At 39.5% G+C, this 19,631-nt stretch overlaps 2 protein-coding genes and 1 long non-coding RNA gene across 6 annotated transcripts; 2 read left to right on the forward strand and 1 right to left on the reverse strand.

Moving 5' to 3' along the window:
* Positions 1 to 1,779: 1,779 nt before the first annotated feature.
* Positions 1,780 to 3,532, forward strand: LOC103721826 (inorganic pyrophosphatase 2-like). Its single transcript, XM_039125434.1, has 4 exons — positions 1,780 to 1,949; positions 2,038 to 2,159; positions 2,254 to 2,455; positions 2,925 to 3,532. Exons 1-4 carry the CDS (start codon positions 1,812 to 1,814, stop codon positions 3,288 to 3,290), a joined length of 828 nt encoding a protein of 275 aa, XP_038981362.1. The 5' UTR covers positions 1,780 to 1,811; the 3' UTR covers positions 3,291 to 3,532.
* A 4,670-nt stretch (positions 3,533 to 8,202) lies between these two features.
* Positions 8,203 to 9,678, forward strand: LOC120110361. The gene is made up of 2 exons (XR_005511296.1): positions 8,203 to 8,928; positions 9,082 to 9,678. It is a non-coding gene; the product is annotated as an uncharacterized LOC120110361 (long non-coding RNA).
* A 4,161-nt stretch (positions 9,679 to 13,839) lies between these two features.
* LOC103721819 (protein NDL1-like) lies at positions 13,840 to 17,939 on the reverse strand. 4 transcript variants are annotated; one of them, XM_008812169.4, is made up of 11 exons: positions 17,772 to 17,939; positions 16,151 to 16,250; positions 15,781 to 15,878; positions 15,568 to 15,656; positions 15,383 to 15,443; positions 15,215 to 15,301; positions 15,054 to 15,131; positions 14,906 to 14,962; positions 14,750 to 14,805; positions 14,508 to 14,643; positions 13,840 to 14,379 (listed from the first exon to the last, which is right to left on the reverse strand). In XM_008812169.4, the coding sequence occupies exons 1-11, from the start codon at positions 17,829 to 17,831 to the stop codon at positions 14,158 to 14,160; spliced, it is 1,044 nt and encodes a 347-aa protein (XP_008810391.2). In that variant the 5' UTR covers positions 17,832 to 17,939; the 3' UTR covers positions 13,840 to 14,157. The 4 variants fall into 4 exon arrangements, with proteins under 4 accessions (XP_008810391.2, XP_038981364.1, XP_017701833.2 ...); XM_039125436.1 differs by having other exon boundaries at positions 13,840 to 14,430; XM_017846344.3 differs by having other exon boundaries at positions 15,568 to 15,668.
* Between the last annotated feature and the right edge of the window lie 1,692 nt (positions 17,940 to 19,631).

The raw sequence follows: 19,631 nt of genomic DNA on the forward strand, positions 1-19,631 counted from the left end.
ATACATCCGCTTCAGCAAAAAAAAGAAGAAGAAGAAGAAGAACGTTCGCCTGTTACAGACATTTGTGGAAGCAAAAAAGAAATCATCAAATTCTAAAAAAAGGGTGAGAACCAGTAAAAGAGTGATGATGGAATAGTTTACCAGGTACATATTTTTAGAGAGAATGATCCGCAGATCTTATTATCCACATAATTTAGCGAGCGGCATCCAAATCGTTCTATGAGTTGCTTCGTTCGCCTCTTACAGCATGACATTAGCTAAAAGTCTTCTCATCAAAAAAGACACTTGCTAAAAGCATCCTTCATCCATTATGCCTATTTGAGTTGATGTCTAGTATAAGATTGTTATTCTACTCCAGGTATGAACGTTGGAGGTTAGTGGAGATGAGTTATAGCATAACAATCGGCTACAAAATTGTGGTTCTTTCTTTTGGGCTTTTGGTCACTTAAATAGTCAATCCACAAGTGAATGGTTGTTGGCTAATTCAAGCTCTGAGTCCATTCTCAATTTTTCTTTTAATCAGCTCTGATATCATAACCTAACCCTCCAGCAAGAATTATTTAAGATAATTTAGCTTAGCCAACCTAATTTGCAGCACAATAAAAAAAAAAAAAGACCAAGGCATGCGCCTTTCTACATTAAAGCTTTTATTGTTTGATGAAACTTCTGTTCTTTCTTCGTAGAATTAATTCAACGCAGCTGGGTCCTCAATTTCTTTCGTTTATACCCAAGTTGAAAAAAATTAAGGCAATACCATCTGATGTTCTCCCGAAAGTTACAAAAATTGCATAAATTACCATCCTTATATTTTTCCCAAATTTCTGTATTTGTCCCTCGTACTTGAGCTTTCCACCAGCTATAACAGGTTGCCATAAGAAAAATCAAGATCCTCCACTTTGAGATGAACAATAAGCAAAAAAATTTCAAAAAGTTTTAGAGTGTACTGTAGCTATGTGTGTGTGTATGTATATATATATTGGTGTGGCAATTTTTTTTCTCCATTCTTTTCTATCTGAGAATTTTTTTAAAAAAATATATTGAAGATTGAATCATCAACCTCCTTCAAGAGTAAACTTCTAGGATGAAGTACTAATCAACTAAACTAACAATATACTTTTCTAAAAAAATTTATATAAAATAGTGATTATACTTTTATTAGAAAATATCTTATTCTACTCTATTTAAAAGTTTTAAAAAAATTTAGAAAAAAATCTTCCAATTTATAACTAATGAGAATTAAATTTTTTCATGCCTCTGAATTTTTGTTTCTTATAAAATATAGAAATATTATTTCTCTAAAAAGGCTACTTTTTCAAATTTTTAAAAAAAATTCTAACGTATTTTTTTTTTCTTTTTTTCCGCGAATCAGTATGCTTTGCTTCTTTCCTTAATAAAAGCGGGGATGCTCTCCGCGTCCTTCTCCTTGCACTAAAACAAATTATGTAAAGAACTGGAAAGATTCCGAAGCTCCTATGCCGAATATTCCCCCGTCCAACGGCTCAAAACCCGTGAGATTATGAAACGGCGTGCGATGCACGCGTTCCCGCAAAAAGGATCCGTGCTCCCCCCGAGAAGCCCATCCTTTCCCTCCCGAATCAGTTATTCCACCCACCTTTAGTATAAATCCACAGATATTCGAAAAAAGAAAGCCAACCAATAATAGGATTCCACTGAGTTTTATTCCCATCACGATACATGGCGCGGAATATTCCGTTGGCATCTTCCGCTCCCCATATATGCCCCTCCCCAAATCCATTGGGACCTCAAAAATATCATAGTTCCAAAGGTTTCTTCAGCTTGATCTCGATTCAATGGCGAGGATCGTCGTGGTGTTCGACTTCGACAAGACGATCATCGACTGCGACAGCGATAACTGGGTCGTCGACCAGCTCGGCGCCACCGAGCTTTTTGAGCACCTCCTCCCGACCATGCCGTGGAATTCTCTCATGGTTTGTGCACCGCTATCTCTCACGCACACCGCTCCCTTCTTCATTATATATCATACTCACCTCACCTTATGCTTCGCAACTCTTGCAGGACAGGATGATGAAGGAGCTACATTTACAGGGGAAGACCATCGAAGAAATTTCAGATTGCCTGAAGAGGGCTCCATTGGACCCTCGCATCATCACGGCCGTCAAATCGGCTTATGATCTTGGGTACGCTTTCTTGTTTTGGTCGGGTCCTTTTCCGTTGTTCAGGCATGATGTTGTGTTGGTACCGTATTGATGGCTTGTTCTTCTTTTGGTTTAGGTGTGATCTGAGGGTGGTGAGTGATGCCAACCTCTTCTTCGTCGTGACAGTCCTCAAACACCATGGGCTTCTTGAGTATTTCTCGGAGATCAATACCAATCCAAGCTATATGGACGAGGAGGGGAGGCTCAGGATCTTTCCTTACCATGACTTCACCACCTCTTCTCATGGCTGCAGCCTCTGCCCTCCAAACATGTGCAAGGTAACTATTTTCTTAAGAAAACCTTCTTTGCTTAATTATTTATTCAGTATGATGTATAGTGCCTCTTCAAGCCATAACTTCATTAATGGTTCTAAAAATCTATAATTTTCTCTGATATTTAAGTGGTGGCTTTTCTTCATCCTTCTTTCCGTAATGTTTTAGGGAAAGAAAAAGAGAGTAACGGTAATTTATTTCGAACTTTGAAGGTTTAAAATAGAGTTTAGCCAGTTTCCTACTTTAGCCCTCCTTTTTTGAACAAAGAAAACAGAAAGCATTGACGTAGACGTCCAGACCATCGTAATCTAATTTAGAATCCTCTTATCGAAATTCCACCAATACATTTGCAATATAACTGAAAATAATGCATTTAGAGACTAACAGGGCCTTGAGTTGCTATAGCCCTTTTCTGGCTCTTGATTCTCTTGTTCTTTTGGCTGCCAATCTAATCCTGATTTTTTGCCAAATACAGGGTAAGATCATCGAACGAATCCAAGCACAAGCCCCTGCAGATGGAAAGAAGCGATTCATCTACCTAGGCGACGGGAAGGGTGACTACTGCCCTTCTCTCAAGTTCAGTGAAGAAGACTATGTCATGCCAAGGAAGAATTACCCTCTGTGGCAGCTCATTTGCGACAACCCTCAGCAGCTCAAGGCTGAGGTCCATGAATGGAGCAATGGTGAGGAGCTTGAAAGAACCCTCCTGCAGCTCGTCAACATGTCGAACACTGCCGAACACAACAATGCTGCCCAATTATTCTCAGGAGATTGCAAGCTCGAGACCATTCCCGCGTCACCCAATGAAGCCCTTCTCCTGGCTCTCAGGGTTCCTCACTAGCAAATATTTGGCACAAGAAGCCAATTTAATTGAATGGTAGTCAAAGACCATGTTTCGCATCACCTTTTTTTTTCTTCTTCTTTTGCCTTTTCCTCTTCTTTCTCCTCTTTGACCTGGCATGCAATTTTACACTGGAAAGAATGTCAGAGATGGAGATGGATTTTCCTGATGTTTTATGTGGTAAAATTTTCATGTGAAATCCATTGGATAGAGACCATAACAACAGAGGTTTCTTTCTAGTATGGCAAGTGCTTTAATCTTGGGTGCAGAATTAAGAAAGGTTTCTTCAACTTGTTTGCTAACTAGTCAGCAATTCCATTCCCTTCTCTATGTATATGTCATACTTTGACCTGTTCAAATTAAGCAACCAACTGTATTCTCTCTTCCGGGATTGGCCATAAAGTCATAGACCACCCTCAGTCTAGTATTCTGCTGCCAATTTGATTACTTTTTTTGAGGGAGGCCGAGGCTGAGCCACGCAATTTATTGAATATATATGAGAAGTATGTACATGAGAGTTAAAGGAGACAAGGATGGAATGTACAATGTGAAGGTCGAATGAGAATAAGTAACAGGCAGTGAGAAAAAAAAAAGTAGATGAAACAGCAAGCAATATGATGAGAAGGAGATCGCACCCAACTGATGGTTAGGAGTTAAGTTCAGCTTCCTGTCAGACTGGTCTCTAATTCAATTTAGCTTCCTATTGGGATGCTTTCTTCCTTTGTTGTAAGGCTCCACCAAATGAAGAAACAATAAGAACCCTTCAAAAGCAACATACTATGCCATTGGGAATTCAGCAAAATCAGGTTAAAGTACTTCAGTTGAGCCACCACCTTGATAATGGCTGAAGCTCGAGACTTGGTAGATGGCACTAAGCAGAAGTTGAACAAGAGTTGTAGCTAAAGAAAATAAAACTGCAATCCCTTAGTCATTAAAGAGGCTGATTACAACTGAAGCAGAGGTCAAGGCGGGGCTGATTTGTTTTGCAATTTCTTTCCTTCCAAGGATTGCATGACAGTTGAATGGTAACCAAAATATAATACACTCCAATCGTATTTGATTTCCAAAAGAATATCGTATAGAAGATGCAGATGATTAAAACTCATCATATGAAACCAAGACAGAACCATGCTAACAAGGAAAAACATGATCCTTTGTTTGAGCAATATGAAGTGAGAGCATTTGATGAGAAAAATTAGCATAAAAATCCAACTGATCTGAAATTTGTCCACTACTTTGTTCAACTTTATTAATCATCCACAAGCTTAGAGATAACATTCTTCACTTTGTTCTTCCAAACTCCATCTGCATATTAGGATCGCATAGCCCCGACCAGTCATTGAAACCTAAGTCCCTTTGCAGTAATTGAGGCAATTGAAGATGTTTTATTTAGAAAAATTCTGAAGTTCTGCTCCTTCCAACATGTCCAACATATAGCAGCAATCAGCATGAGAATGACGGACTGAGCACATTTCGTAAAATGGTTCAACCTCCAATCAATACATAAATTTTCAAAACTTAGTTGAGGATGAAGCACCCCAAAGAAGAACAAATGATCTTCCATATAGTGGAAAAAACTTATAGGTGCAGAAGAGATGATCAACGGTCTCATTTGTATCATGGCATAGAAAACAACCGCCAAGATGCTTACCCAATTTTTTTTCCAAGGTTGTCTCTAGTGTTAAGCTTCTTTTTCCAACATAACCAAAAAAAGCATTTGATTTTAAGTGGCATTGAAAGCTTCCATAATGAGGGAGCAAATCTACATTTGATACCCCTAGTGTTCAAAAACCGATAAAGTGATTTTGTGAAGGATCCATTGCTACTCAATTTCCAACATATTTGGTCTTCTACTTGATTAAGAGTGACCAAAACCAAGAGATACAAAAGATTAATGAACTAGGTTCGAACTTCCAAGAAGGTAGAGGTTAGCCTCCTAAGCCTCCAAGACATAAAATGCGGGTTATAGTGATGGGCAACAATGCCACTATTTCTTTTGCTAAGATTGTATAAAGCTGGGAATAGGAATTAGAGGGGTGCATCACAGACCCAAGAATCTTTACAAGATAGTGTATTCTATCCATTGTCAATTTTAAACTGAGCTCTATTCCAAAAGGCAGGGAGAGCGTTAATGACATCACGCCAAATATTAGAACACCTTCTAATAGGTTTCCAACTCATGGATGATTTCAAGTTTGAAGTTGCCGGGTGGGACTTCTTAGAAACAAAAATTGTTCCCTATTACTTATTATGAGGAGTTTGTTAAAGTTAGGAAGGTAATGATAGGGAAAAAAACAATCACAGGGCACCCTGCTGTAGGCTTATAACATGAAACTTTGAATTATCTATTTCAATGTTCATATTTCTGAAGCAGTGGAAATTAAACCTATATATTCCACTGGAATATGAGATCAACTTGACATCAATTCTTCAAAGGTAGCCATTTTGTGGTTCTTCTACTGTCGTTCTCAAAAGTTCTACATATATTCCACCCAAGCTTAGCACTTGCCTCAGTGGAGTGACGCATCTTTCAACAAATGGGCACCCAAGCTTAGCACTTGCTTCTTTTTTTTCCCTCTTTTTATCTTTGATGGAATGGAGGAACATGATCACCTTTGCATTATCAAAGAAGAGAGACTAGTGAACAAAAGAAAAATGTCTCAAAAAACAGAAAAAATGTTCCTTGGCAAAAGAGGATCACACCAAAAATCATGGATCCCATGATACCACTCGTTTCGAATTTCATGGAACAAAATACCAGAGAATGGTCATGTTCAGCTGATTTTTGTTACTTTAATGCTGATGTTTGATAGTCATGTCAAGCCAATGTCATGTGTTATAACATAAAATATATAACAGTTAACAAAAAAAATTGCACCATTATTTGCTCATATCGCCATCCATAGCATTAAAAATATATATTATCAAACCATTCAGAAAATAGATATTTTAACTATTTTTTCTAAATAATATTGTTATAATATGATGAACAAGAACAAAGTTAAACAGGGACTTTTTAAAACCTTAATTTATCTATCTAATGTAACAGAAGACACTGCAATCGAGATATTACTCCTTTTAAAGCAACTTTGGCCTTTTTTTTTAGCATTTCATTGTACATGCTTACCCTAAAATTAATTCAGCAGTTCAAAAGGAGTCATAGCAGATAATATTTTTAATACACCATAGCACTGCCCCTTTCTTAATTAAAGGCTCAAAATAAGGAGCCGGCAGTCTACACTATACCCAGAGGTGGGGGGAATCAGAAGCTCCCAGCCCGAATATCCCATCCACTTACCTATGAGAATTAGGCGTGCTATCCACGCGTGTCCGCAAGGATTCGGTACTCGCGGAATATCCCGAATTATACCCCTGTCGATGCTTCTCTGAAGCGGAAAAGAGAACATTAGTAGTGACTTCGCAATCCCAGCCACCTTAGATTAAGGCATGCGAGATGAAAGGAAAGAGAGAGAGACAGGAATAAGATTCCCCAGCCTACGTCCATATCTCTATCCATGTTACGTGATATTCCTTTGGCATATTCTGCTCCCTAACCCCGTGCCTGGCGACAACCCACTGGTCCCTCATAATCTCACAGCATCAGATTGCAAGTCCGAGGAGTCCAAAGGCTTATTCTCTCTGTTCCCAAGAGAGAATAAGAACAAGAAGCAGCTAAATTTTGATTATATATATATATATATATATATATATATATATAAAGGGAGATAAAAAGAAGCCATCCGACTTTTATTGAAGATTAATCGTATTTACTACAGAGATGAGGGACAAAAATGAGTTGCATTGTTGAGGGAGGAGAGAAAAGTAACAGGAATTGTCTTGGCGATTGACTTCGACAAGACAACATCGACTGTGACAACAACAATGGGGTGATTGAACTAGTTGGTAAAGAGTGCTATTGCGCCGGCTGGTAATGACTTGGATCATCCCTTGCAATGAGCTACTTGGCTAAATTGCACACCTACCGTCTTACCCATTATCCATCTTGATCTATCATTAAACAATGCAAACTTTTCGAAATCAGATTGGATGCTCCTACCTCTCAAAGCTAAAGGAAGGCTAGCAGCTTGGACAGATAGATTTCTCTCTTTTAGGGGTCGGCTGGTCCTAGTCAATTATGTTTTAACCTCTATTCCCCTCTATTATATGTCACTCTTCAAGTTGACCTCCTGGCTTATTAAGAAAAGAAATAATCACTCAAAAAATCCTAAACTATTTAAAAGTTTTCAATTTCCTTCTGAACTTTAATTTAGTAAAATCAAATGATAGAACTCTTAAATTTATTCAATTTGGACCCTAGCTATGAATTTGATCTGATTGTCGTGACTGAATTATCACGTGACGTCATGTGACTAGCTTACATATGCCTCATGTGACATCACGTGACAATGCTATCACAATAGCTCGACAAAATTTATAGCCAAGGTCCGAATTGAACAAATTTAAAAGTTCGATGACCTGATTGCACTAAATTAGAGTTTAGGAACAAATTGAAAACCTCCAAATAGTTCAAAATTTTTTGCATAGTTATTCCTTAAGAAAATTGACTGCTTTCGAAGGGCTTTCTTTTAGAAAGACAATGAAAAGGCTGGTGGGCTTTCTTGTAAAGTAAATTGGGCTAAAGCCTGTCTCAGCAGAGAAGAGGGAGGTTTGGGTATTAAAGATCTTAATGAATTCAACCGAGCTTTTACGGTTTAGATGGGGTGGTGGCTTTTCAATCATGGCCATGGGCCTTGGAAGCAATATTATAAGTGCTTTCATTTCAGAAGAAGACAAAACTCTCAGCCTCTTGGAAGCCCAGACGTGGATGCTCAAGTATTTGGAAGTTTGTAATTGGAAGCCTCCCACCATTATGGAATCATATTCAGTTCGTGGTAGGCAATGGGTTAAATATGCTTTTCTGGAAAGATGCTTGGATTCTAGACGGACCTCTTTGCAATGTTTTCCTTAATCTCTTTCGAGCTTGTGGTCTGAAATCTGGTGCTGTTGCTAAATTTTTCTCCTCCAAATCCAATTCCTGGAACTTGAGATTTTACTCTACTTTATCTCCAGCTGCACAGGCGGAAACCACTATTCTACATGACACTCTAAATAATTTTCAGCCTGGCAGCAGGCTAGGCTGCATTCAGTGACAGCTGACCTCTTCTGGTAACCTCTCTTCTGCCTCGCTCTATCACTTCCTCAACACCAGGGGTGTCAAATGGGAAGTTGCTAATTCTTTATGGAAAACCAATGTCCCCTCTAAGGTGAAGTACTTTCGCCTCTGGCTTGGCCTTCTCAATAAGCTTAGCACAAGGGAAAACTTGTATAACAAAACTAGCCATTCCTTGGGTGATTGCCCGGTTGAATACATCAACCATTTATTTGCTGCTTGTTCTTTTGCTGCCTCAATTTGGTATCATCTATGCAAATCTCTCCTTATCCCTCTTCTTGAAGGCAGTCTTTGGGACCTGTGTACCAAGTGGAGATGTTGTCTTCAGCATGCTGTGTTTATACTAGTTGCAGCAGCTTTCTGGGTCTGCTGTCAGGAAAGAAGCATCCTCAGTCAATTGCCTTTAAATCATTCAGCTTCTCAATGACTGGTCCCTGCTCTGCAAACAGAAAGATCTCCTTGGCTTCTGTAAGTTAAGGGACAAAATTAAATACCTTGCGGCCACTGCAGGCTCTGCTTATTTTGCCGATGCCCTTTGAGGCTATCATGTTTTGGGAACTTACTTCCCCTTTCTCTGCTGAATTCTCTTCATTGTTGCTTTTTATTATTCATTTCTTGAAGACTATGATGGAAGAGGTGCAGCCTGGTGATCATCTCCAGGATCTTCTCTTTTTGCTGCTATGATGGAGGAGAGACAATCCTCAAACACCATGGGCTTCTTGAGTATTTCTCAGATATTAATACCAATGCATGCTGTCTGGATGAGGAGGATAGGCTTAGGATCTTCCCCTTCCATGGCTTCACCCCCTCTTCTCATGTCTGCAGCCTCTGCCCTCCAAACAAGTGCAAGGTAAGCCTTGTTTATTTTCGTCTACGTCTCAACTCCTGTCTGCATAATTCCAACAACAAAGAAAACTTTGTTATATGGCTTTTTGCGCCACTAATGCAAAGTATTAGTGCTGATGCAAGGGGGTGGTAATCTTCTCCAAGTACAAAGTATAGCTGCCTTGATCCTAAAATATTGGACGCTAGCAATCGAATTATCTGAATATTGGCCAAAAAGATCATGTTCGTGTCAACTTTCTTTGTTTTTTCCCACTTTTTTTTTCCTCTTCGAAGTGGCTATTGGAAATTGTTACAGATATATATGAGCTTTGCTAAGGTCATATGTTGTATGGTTTTCTCACAAACTCTACTTGAGCTTCCTGTGGCTTTGGACATTTTGCTTTAGCTAACTGTGGAAATTTGATGTGTTCAATTGCTTGGTACTATATGGGCATCATCATTCATTGTCATGATTCTCTTAAACTCCCTCTAGGTCTGCTGTTGTGATGTGCATCCATATAACACCAAAAATTTGTGGCTTTATGGTCTTTGAATTTGCCGAAAGTTATCTGGAGGTGGAAGAAAAGAGAATGATGAAGAAGCTTATCTCGACCAGCATTAGTGTACTGTCACTCAAATTCAGCTCACCATACACTGGTAGATATCTAACACAAGTTTTCGCTCCAGGAGGCAGACCAAAAAGTGTAAAGAGAAGCTTCCAAGCATTCATATCATGAAACACTGCCGGATGATAACCATGATCCTGGTCCTCGGCGAGCCCTTGACATAAGTCAGGCACTGAAAATTGTAATGAGAAAAGATTACACCATACATCTAAGAGACAGACTGAGAAGGCTGCAATCCTTAATAAGCCTTAGCATCGGTGATGCACTCGCTACATATCATGATTGATTCAATCCAAAAACACCATAAAGGAAAGTAAAACATGCTATCCTTAAAAATATGTGCAAGGACACCTTTTCTATTATTTCTTCAGTGACGATATCGGGCATCTATGCCCTTTGCACTAGGACAATTATCACTGCATGCACCTGCAACTTCAATTAGACATGATCATTAATAAACAACAGCATGTTGTTGTTGGAGAACTGGAAGTGCAAAATCACTGCTCCTGCAACTTAAATTAGCCATGATCATCAATAGACAGCACTGTGTTGTTCTAGAAATCCACATCATGTTTTATACTGAGAAAAGACCAAATGCCTAAGAACAGTATAGGTTCGCTTGTAGTATCGATTCCATTATTATCTGACCAAAACCAAAGTGTTTGAAGTGATGTTTCAACACCTTCTAGGTAAAACCATCAGCAACCATTGAGATGGAACTCTAGATCTTCTCAGCCTTCTTGATCTCTCACTAGAGGTGCCGTCTGATCTCTTTTAGCCTTCAAACATCAGATGGAAGTTTAAAACAAGCACACAACAACTAAGCTTGAGTATTGCAATGTGTCCTGAATTCTTTCTGATTGTAATTAATGATGCTTTTCTTCTGAAAGAGTCATGGGGCTTTTTACAAAAAGCAATATAAACTTGTTTTAATCAGAACCTGTAATCCTTCTCTTGGAAGATGTGTCTTTGTTATTAATTGCAGATTCACCATTGAAGCTCCTAATCTTGGATCTAATTGGCATACCATATGACTTTGGTTCTCGTTATATTTTATTCTTGTTAAATATGACCTCTGCAAAGCATGGAAATTTGAAAGTTTGCTTTGCTTTCACGCGTTTAGTATACCATATGAGATATCAGAATAATCTAGGTATACAATTTTCTGAAAAACTGATCAATTTGGAAATGAGTAACAGATTCCTCCACTAAAGAGTGGGCATTGAAATGAAGCACATTCTTCCTTGGTTCTTTATCTTTCTTACTTTGTCCTCTTTTTTTTCTAAGTTTTATATGCAAAGGAGGTGTTGGCCACCCATTTCATTAATAATAAAAAGAAATATTACAGAAGTACAATAATGAGAAGCATAGAAGAGAAGCTGTCAAGGCAAGGGTATTGCTCCCACCAGCAATTCTCAGAAACAAAATGGTAGAGCTTAATCCTGCCTGGGGCTACTCTAATCAGACTGTCTTTGGAAAAAAAAAACAATACATCAGAATTGGATTGGATCGAGCGACTCCAAAGCTTGCTTACATGATACACATCCACCTAAGTCTTTTCTCAATTGCTTACTTAGCACATGCCTTATATTTAACTGGTTCTTATACCCCAACCAAAGAGAAATCTTCAACGTTCTTTCTTTTGTTCACCAAGAGAATTTGTTATCCAGAGTAAATAAATCATTTTGAAGAAAGCTAAAATCTATTTGAACATTTGAATGAAACTATATATCTGTATGCGACATGAGTCATGAGACATAAGTTTCTTTTTATATATATATATATATACAAGTAAAGGGAGGGGTTACTCCCTATCCAACCGCTGGGGTGTAGGCAAGGCTCGGACCCAGGCCTTTAGGTGGGTACCTAGATATCTAGATGATTGCCAACTACACTAGTTGGCACCCACCATATCTAGCTGAATTCACCCTTCACAGAAAATTTACTCAGACATCCCTGATCGGTCCTTGAAATACTTAAAAATCCTGACACCTTTTTATATGAGTAGGCAAAGACTGCCAGGCCTCTCTTTCTATAAAAAATAATATGTTGGGAGAATACATTTTTATAGTTCCCCTGATGAACCATAAATTGCTTTTAGTCCCTATGCTTCTAGCATGATATAAAGTTGGCAAGCTTTGCCACTCGACTCATTTAGCTTCAAATCAAGCTTGATTCAAGCTTTTCTTGAGCTTAGCTCAAGATAGAGCTCAAGCTGCCAAATTTATTTGACATCCCTAGTTTCCATTCACACCCCTCTTCTTTTTCCTCCTCCAAATCCTTTTGTGATAGGAGAGCACCTCCTCCTTATGTAACCAGTGGGATAGACTCATGTCTCCCAGGTCCAGTTCCGACTGAAAATGATTTGGGTCCCATGAAGCCATGCTGCTCTAAGGAAGCAAGACGAAGGCTAGGCTCAGTAATTGGCCAGATGGATGGTAAGGCGTGGCTGGTCCCAGCAGGTCGCACTCATACATGGCTTGTGAGCCACCTCTCATCCATCAATGGTGCCCATGGGCGATGTCATGATGACCTACTTCATAATCATAATACTTCCCAATGCCTAGTTAAGCTTATCTATCTGGAGCCAAGTTATCTCTTCCACCTGTCGTGGCCCCTCATGAAGTTGGTGGTCGAGCGTCATCATTCTTTGATCTCTGGCTCTGCCGTCGCCTCGACCAACTACTCGGTGCCTTGACGTCGAGACAAGTTGAAGCTTTATGGACAAGCATTGTTAATGCTTTCCAAGGTGTGACACAAACGAGGGATTTCTTGGCACAACAGCCTCCGCAAGCCGTCTCAGCGTACTCATTTAGCACAGCCTACTGATGATTTCCACGAGCAGGTTTGGTGGTGCAGGGAACCATACTCTGTCACCACCAACAAAGCTGTGGATGATGTCAGTTTAATTTAGCAGCTAAGAAAAATGGTGGCGATGATATTAATGACCGTTAGTTGATATGAATTCAACAAGATAATAAATTTTGGGTATGTTTTTGAAGTCTTTAGTATCGGTATGTACGACAATTAGCTAGTGTTACAAAGTTGGAGAGGGACCACATGGCTCTCATTGACAGCTCTTTTCAGTGATAGCATTCTTACAAAAAATTAAGATTAGAGTGACGAAGGACAAAAAAAAAGTAACAGAAGATAAAATCTAAAGCAAGTGTATCTGGACTCAATAATTTATGTCAAGTCACGATAGGCTGGCAATGTTTAAAATAATCCTTGTGATTTTCTACATCACCAAGAAACACCACACACCAGTCAGCCCAACATCCAAAGCATGCGATAAGAGTTCTGAAGAATATCCGTTAACAAGAATACAATTGCAGTACTCAACTTCAACTAATGACGAGCTTAATCTCTGGCTGATGCACAACCCACGACGCTTTGGCTGCATGCAAGCTTAATCTCCACCTCCGTCCTGCATAGCATTCTACAAAGAAATAGAGAACGTCGTCGCCTCCCATCCAGACTAACAACGAGGCCTGCGAGATTAAAAAGGAGTGACAGATACTGGAAGATCCCTGAACTAAATTCAAAATAAAATGTATAGGTCCAGGGCATATAGCTATGAATAATGAGAGCCGAAAGTGCTGTAACTCTATACAGCTTACCATTCACTTCTTTTTAACCTCCACTGCATCTTAAGCTCAATCAGACGAGCAATACCAATTCAACGCTGAAAACAGACAAGCCGATCTCTTTCAAGCTCTTGCTACAAGAAACATAAAAGTCGGCTTTTGAAAACACAAACGACAACAATTAAATGTAAGTATATGCCAATAAAGCTATGAATCTAGTAATAATGAAAATGTGACTTCTCAATGATTACTGACCTTTCCTTTATTTAAATAAAGGATTAAAATATATCACTAGGTGGGGACTTCAGACGAATACGAAAAGGAAACCAGAAAGCAGAAAAGCCTGTGATTGAGGACACCACCATATCTTATTGTTATTAGATTATCATGAATAATGAAGATGTACAGGTGAGCGAGCATGACGCCTACAAATGAATGGAACAGAATCACACACTTCCCTATCCACCCCGCCGCCACCCACTGCACGCACTCTTTTCCTTTCGTATCTACACTCCCAAAGAATTTCCCATGTCTGTCTGTCACAAGCGCTTGCATACATTTTTACATATCAGCTACAGCTTCAAAATTACACAAAATGTTGGGACATATCTATACTCTTTCTAAACCTGTGACTCTCTTGCCTATGCTCACCCACTAATTCAAATTGCAAGCGACACCCTCGTCTTGATAGGCTTTAGCTTCACGCCCATGCTTTCTGGTGACAGCAGCTCCGGGGAGATGCGTGATGGACTGAGAGGGCTGCGTGGACTGCTGGTGAATTGGCTCGGCCTGTAAAGCCCAAACCCTATGAAGAAATACTCCATGGGAATCAGCATGGCATGGGGTTGCTCCTCCGTGACCAATGACCCACATGCCTGGACCTTCAGCATTGTGTTCGTTCCCCAGAAAAACAAGCAATACCAGCAGTGAGACTGATATTCAAGCGACCATTACCCTCTAAACAAAGATAAGCACGCAAGATGTACTGATGACTCAGTATAGTAAGTACCTCGACCAAGGCGCTGTGTCTTCTGTCCAGTTTTGATGTCATGTCGAGGGCATCAGAATAGAACGGAGAGTCTTCACCAACAAATACAAGCGTCCGACACTGTAGCCGATGTAATTCTTCTGTGATGTCATATCTCCTGCTTATTATATGCAGAAAAAAATTAATATGAGAAAAAGATCTTTACAAGACCCCCCCTCTTTTTGATTTAACATTTTATATAACAAAGGTGCATGGACATATACCCATTAATCGATTGAAGAAAAAGCCAGACATTTTTACTTTGCCTCTCGTCCAACAACTACAGTGACAAAAGTAATAACAACCACTAACTGCAATGATTAAAAAATTTCACCAAATGATAAAACAATGAACAGCAACAAGAATTAATCAAAACTCACACTTCTGCAGGCTTGTACAATATCTGACTCAGGGACCTGTGCACTACCACGGACTTCCTGGAAACCAAGTCGGAAAGAAGAAACTATCAGACATCAGACAGATGGTAATGCGAAACAATAAAAGCTGTGAGAACTGAAACTTATTTACCTTACTAAAGTACCGCTGAAGTAAGCAATCCTTAACCAAGCCACACATCCCATAGAAATATAACAAATTGGACATTACCTGAGAATACAAGAGGATAAGATTCAACTCATCAGCTTAAACTGGATTCTTTTTTAACTTACAAAAGGGATCTGACACGATACCTTATTATACAACCACTCTGTCCAGGAGGGAGCTTTACATAGAGGAGAGACGAGTATCAGACCTGCAACACGCTCCCTATACTTTATCTGAAAACAAGGAATAAAACTTTAGTCATTTAAACTTTAAACACAGCAACATGTTTTCAGTGGTGCTGGAGATTCACATACAGCAAAAAGGGTAAGGATGTAAGCACCAGCCGTGACCCCCAAGCACATTACCGAACCTAACCTGGAAAGGGCATATTGAAAGGTTATAAAAAATGTTGGATTTCAAATTGTCTTGTCACACATCCTTCCATCCTAAGCTCCAATGTTACATACAATCAGACACAGTATTGACTAGTAACTATTACCCAAAAATGTCAAGAACGTCAGCAATCTGATCTGCCAAATCATCCACAGAAGGGACGGGAACATGGGAAGAAACTGGAGAAGCACCTAACTGCAACAACTCTTGAGGAAGATGACAAAGTTATGTAAATACCATGTTCAATTTGATGCACAACCACCTTTTCTGAATAAAACTTATAAAAGGTTATTTCAACACCAAAAACCAAACTACCGACCTCATGTCCAGGAGGACTAATATGATATATGCAGAAGTTGTGGAGAAGCAAAGATGCAGCTTCAGGGCAAAAAAATAATCCTTGGAAGCATGATGCATCTGTTTATTTCAACACAAAAACAGAAAAAGGAATATAAATTCCCTCAAAAACTGTCAGGAAAATGTGATAGCAGCGTAATACTGCAACTGTGTGAACCAGTTAAACTAAATCAAAAGGGAACCGGCACATTTATTGCATTAAGGAACAAATCTTCAAACACATGCATTTTGCATTCACTCCATAAGAAACATTAACAATGCATATATTTGGAGAATAAGGACGATTAAAACGAAAACAGCGTTTCATACCAAATGTTTTAACTGGCACTTACGGTTTAAAGCCACATCTGGATAGGTTACAAGTGCAGGCTTTTCCTGATCTCCAAAAACAGCCACAGACACTGTGCCATATCTTGTTTTAATAAAATGTTCCTGCAGGCCACCACAGGAAAAGCAGTCTGTATTTAGCAATCAAGAAGGCAAAATAAAAAAAACTGAAATTGCTTGCTGTGCAATAAAGGCTGTTTAGATAAGCATTAGTTCAAAAAGAAGAGTTAAAAAATGACAAATGCCAGATGAGGTGCATTGTATAGTATTTCAAGTTAGTAGGTGCTTTGCAATTGGATTTTTTTCAGGAAAAAGTAAATTATTGGTTTGAAATAAAAGCCAAATAAACTGTTACATACAATATTCCCCAAACTATTTCAGAGTAGAGGAATTTAACATAGAGCAATCGAGACAATACAAACAGTTCAGTAGGAATGAAGCTTGGTATAGCACCAAAATCAATCAATGTAATGTATTAGAACTCTATTTTGCCAATTACCAGCCAAGCAATAGAGAAATTAGTGTATCGGCCTGCTGAGATTCTTGAAGGTACGGCATATAAACTGAGAAGTATAAGACATCAAAAGCAGATGGCCTCTATGCGCACTAAATCATGGATCAATGGAGCAATAACATAGCGATGCTCCAAAATTCAAAGTCAAAAGGCAAGGGCCTTGAAAACAAGAACAGAAGATTTAAGAATCACAAATGTATTGAGGCTTAGATCTATAGACAGAGCATCAAATTCCTGTGTTATCCAAGAATACAGAGTAATAATAATCTTTTATGCTGTTTTTTCCCTGACCAAGGAAGATTCACTTTTCTTTCCTTAATATAAAAATATATTGGAATATGGAGACGTGTTTTACCTTTTGAGCAGACTTCTAATTTGCAATCATGCAATGATAACCCAAATGGTTAAAGTAATGCCTTGCTGACTCTTTAAGAAAGGAATAAGCTTTTCCTCCATTTTTCCAAGTAACAACAAAACTCAAGCAGTCATTTGCTTTTTCCTAATTCTAGCGTCATATGGTCTACAACAAAATATATAATTAAAACAACATTTATAATAAAAAAACTGAAATTTTTACACTCGGAAAGCACAGCCATATGAACGTGGGCATTAATAAATCAAAGACAAATTTACCTCTTTCCATGATTAGAAATGGCAACTTATTTCTATGCCTTAAACGAATTTATGAATAAAAAAAAAGGACGACTACGTTTAGATTTTACGAAGACTCAATAGAAAAGAAACCCGACATGAAAAGCAATCTAAAATTTTCCAACATTAAAGCTCCCTGCACTTTTCTTTAAATTTCCCAAAAAGAGAACAGCACTGAAAGGTGATCACAAGAATAAGCACTCCAAGAACATCTCTAAATCAAGAAAAACTAACGAAAAAATCCACACCTTAGAACCAAAACAAACCACTCCATATCCGAACCGCATTGCATCATCGTAACTTCGAATAATTACAAAAGATAGTCCTCAAGATGGACAAAAATCTCCACAGAAATTCATATACACAAAGACCAAACCAGAACACACAACAAGATCATAAACTCTGAAAAAAATCCAAGAAGGAAGTCGAAGTCGAATGCCGACGGATCAAGAAACCCTAACCTTTCCAACCAGGGAGATCCTCTCCACATCGACCGAAACCGACCCGCTCGATTCTCCCATTGGCCGGCTGAGGAGGTTTCACGGCCGAGAATGGAGCTCCTCCCCTCCCCCGAACCCTTCCCCTCCTCGCCTCCCCGCCTCTCCCTCACTCCCCCTCCTCCTCTCACCTTCTCTTTTTATTTTTTTAAGCCCCCAGCCCATTCCCTCGCTTATATAGGAAGCGCCCCCGCCTCTAATTTTTACTTTTATTTTTAGCGCCCCTCCACCGACGCTCTCTCTCTTTATTTTCACCCTCATTTTCTCTGGCAGCTGGAGCCTTCCCGGACCCCACGGCCCACTGACGGACGTGACAGATGACGTGAACCTCGCGTTAGCGGACCCAACGGTCGGATCCAAATGACCAAACTGCCCCTGGCGCCCGGAAAGAGACGCGATTTTCGCCCGAAGGACCAAACTGCCCCTCCCTGGTCCGTGTCCCACGAATATCTGAGCGCATCGATCAGAGCCGTCCGATCTACCATGGCGATTATTGTGGTTGCTGTTGACCGATTGACTGGTCGGGCACCAGAATTCTGACGGGCCGGGGTTTGACGGTGTCGGCGAGGACCACGGGAGATTGTGGTGGTCGTTGGAGGAGCACCGTCTGATCGTGTGTGAAGGGCCCGGATTTGACGTTTGATTGGTACATTATATCGTCGCGACGTGAATGATTTTTTTGGATTCTAATGGCCGTGCGAGGACCGGGGCACATTGATGTCGTCCCGTTGAGAGACGGATATTACCTAAGGGGTGTTTCCGTCATTTTATTTTGAATTTATAATTTAATTTTACCTAGAAAGTATATAATTCTGTAAATTCTGTCGAAACTCCGCTATTATTAATTTTGGAAGATTTTCATCTTTTGCTATTAGTTTCGTGACACGTATCAAATCCAACGATTGATAAAGAACGGAAAAAGATTTTCATCTTAAGCGCCGGAGTTGGTGGGTATGACTGCTGTCACGGGATTAACCATGTTCAAGGAAGGGAATATTCGATGACGACCGGGAGCGCGATCTGCTAGAGTCCCTTCTAATATTTAAAATGTATAACGGCCATTTCCGATCGATTTTTTTTATGGCAAAAATTAAGTTAATAAATTTAATTTTACATCCAGCACAAACGGATCCTACTCCCACTCAACTCTACTTTTTCGTGCAATTTTCCTTTTCCCTTGTACGTAGGGATACAAATGTAGGGGTATAAATGGGTTGGGCCAGCTCATGAGTGACTCCGACCTAATTCAGTTTTTTGTTCGGATCCTAATTTTGGACCCAGACCCAATCATGTAAAAGATCGGGACAGATTGAGTCGAATCCACCGCTTCAATTTTTTTGACCCAGTGATCATTCGAGTCAGGTCAGGTCCATGTATAACTCAGACCCCACCCAAAAAAAATCGGATCCGATTCGGATTTCGGGTCGGATCTAGTTTGGGTCAACCCATCCTGGCTTCAAAACTTGTTTGCACCTTCGCGGGTTGCAACCTATAGCCCAAATAATTTTACATATTCAAGTCGAATCGAGTCAGATCATAGGATTGAAAGTTCAAAATTATTCAAATTTTAAATAGATCGGCTTAGATGGGGTTGAAATTCAATAAATCTAGATCTAACTGAGAAAACGTAACAGGATAAATTTTAATATCCGATCCGGCCCCACGGATCCTCTAAAAATAGGTTGGGTCAGATCTAAGCAGGTCGAGTCGGATCGAATTGCGAGCCAACCCGGTCCATTTACAACCTTAGTTATATGGTGACCAAAATCTCCAACTGCCAATCCAACTCATAACAAAAACCACAACCTCAACCATCAATAGTAG

The sequence above is a fragment of the Phoenix dactylifera genome, chromosome 4 (assembly GCF_009389715.1).
Source record: "Phoenix dactylifera cultivar Barhee BC4 chromosome 4, palm_55x_up_171113_PBpolish2nd_filt_p, whole genome shotgun sequence".
NCBI classification, from domain to species: domain Eukaryota; kingdom Viridiplantae; phylum Streptophyta; class Magnoliopsida; order Arecales; family Arecaceae; genus Phoenix; species Phoenix dactylifera.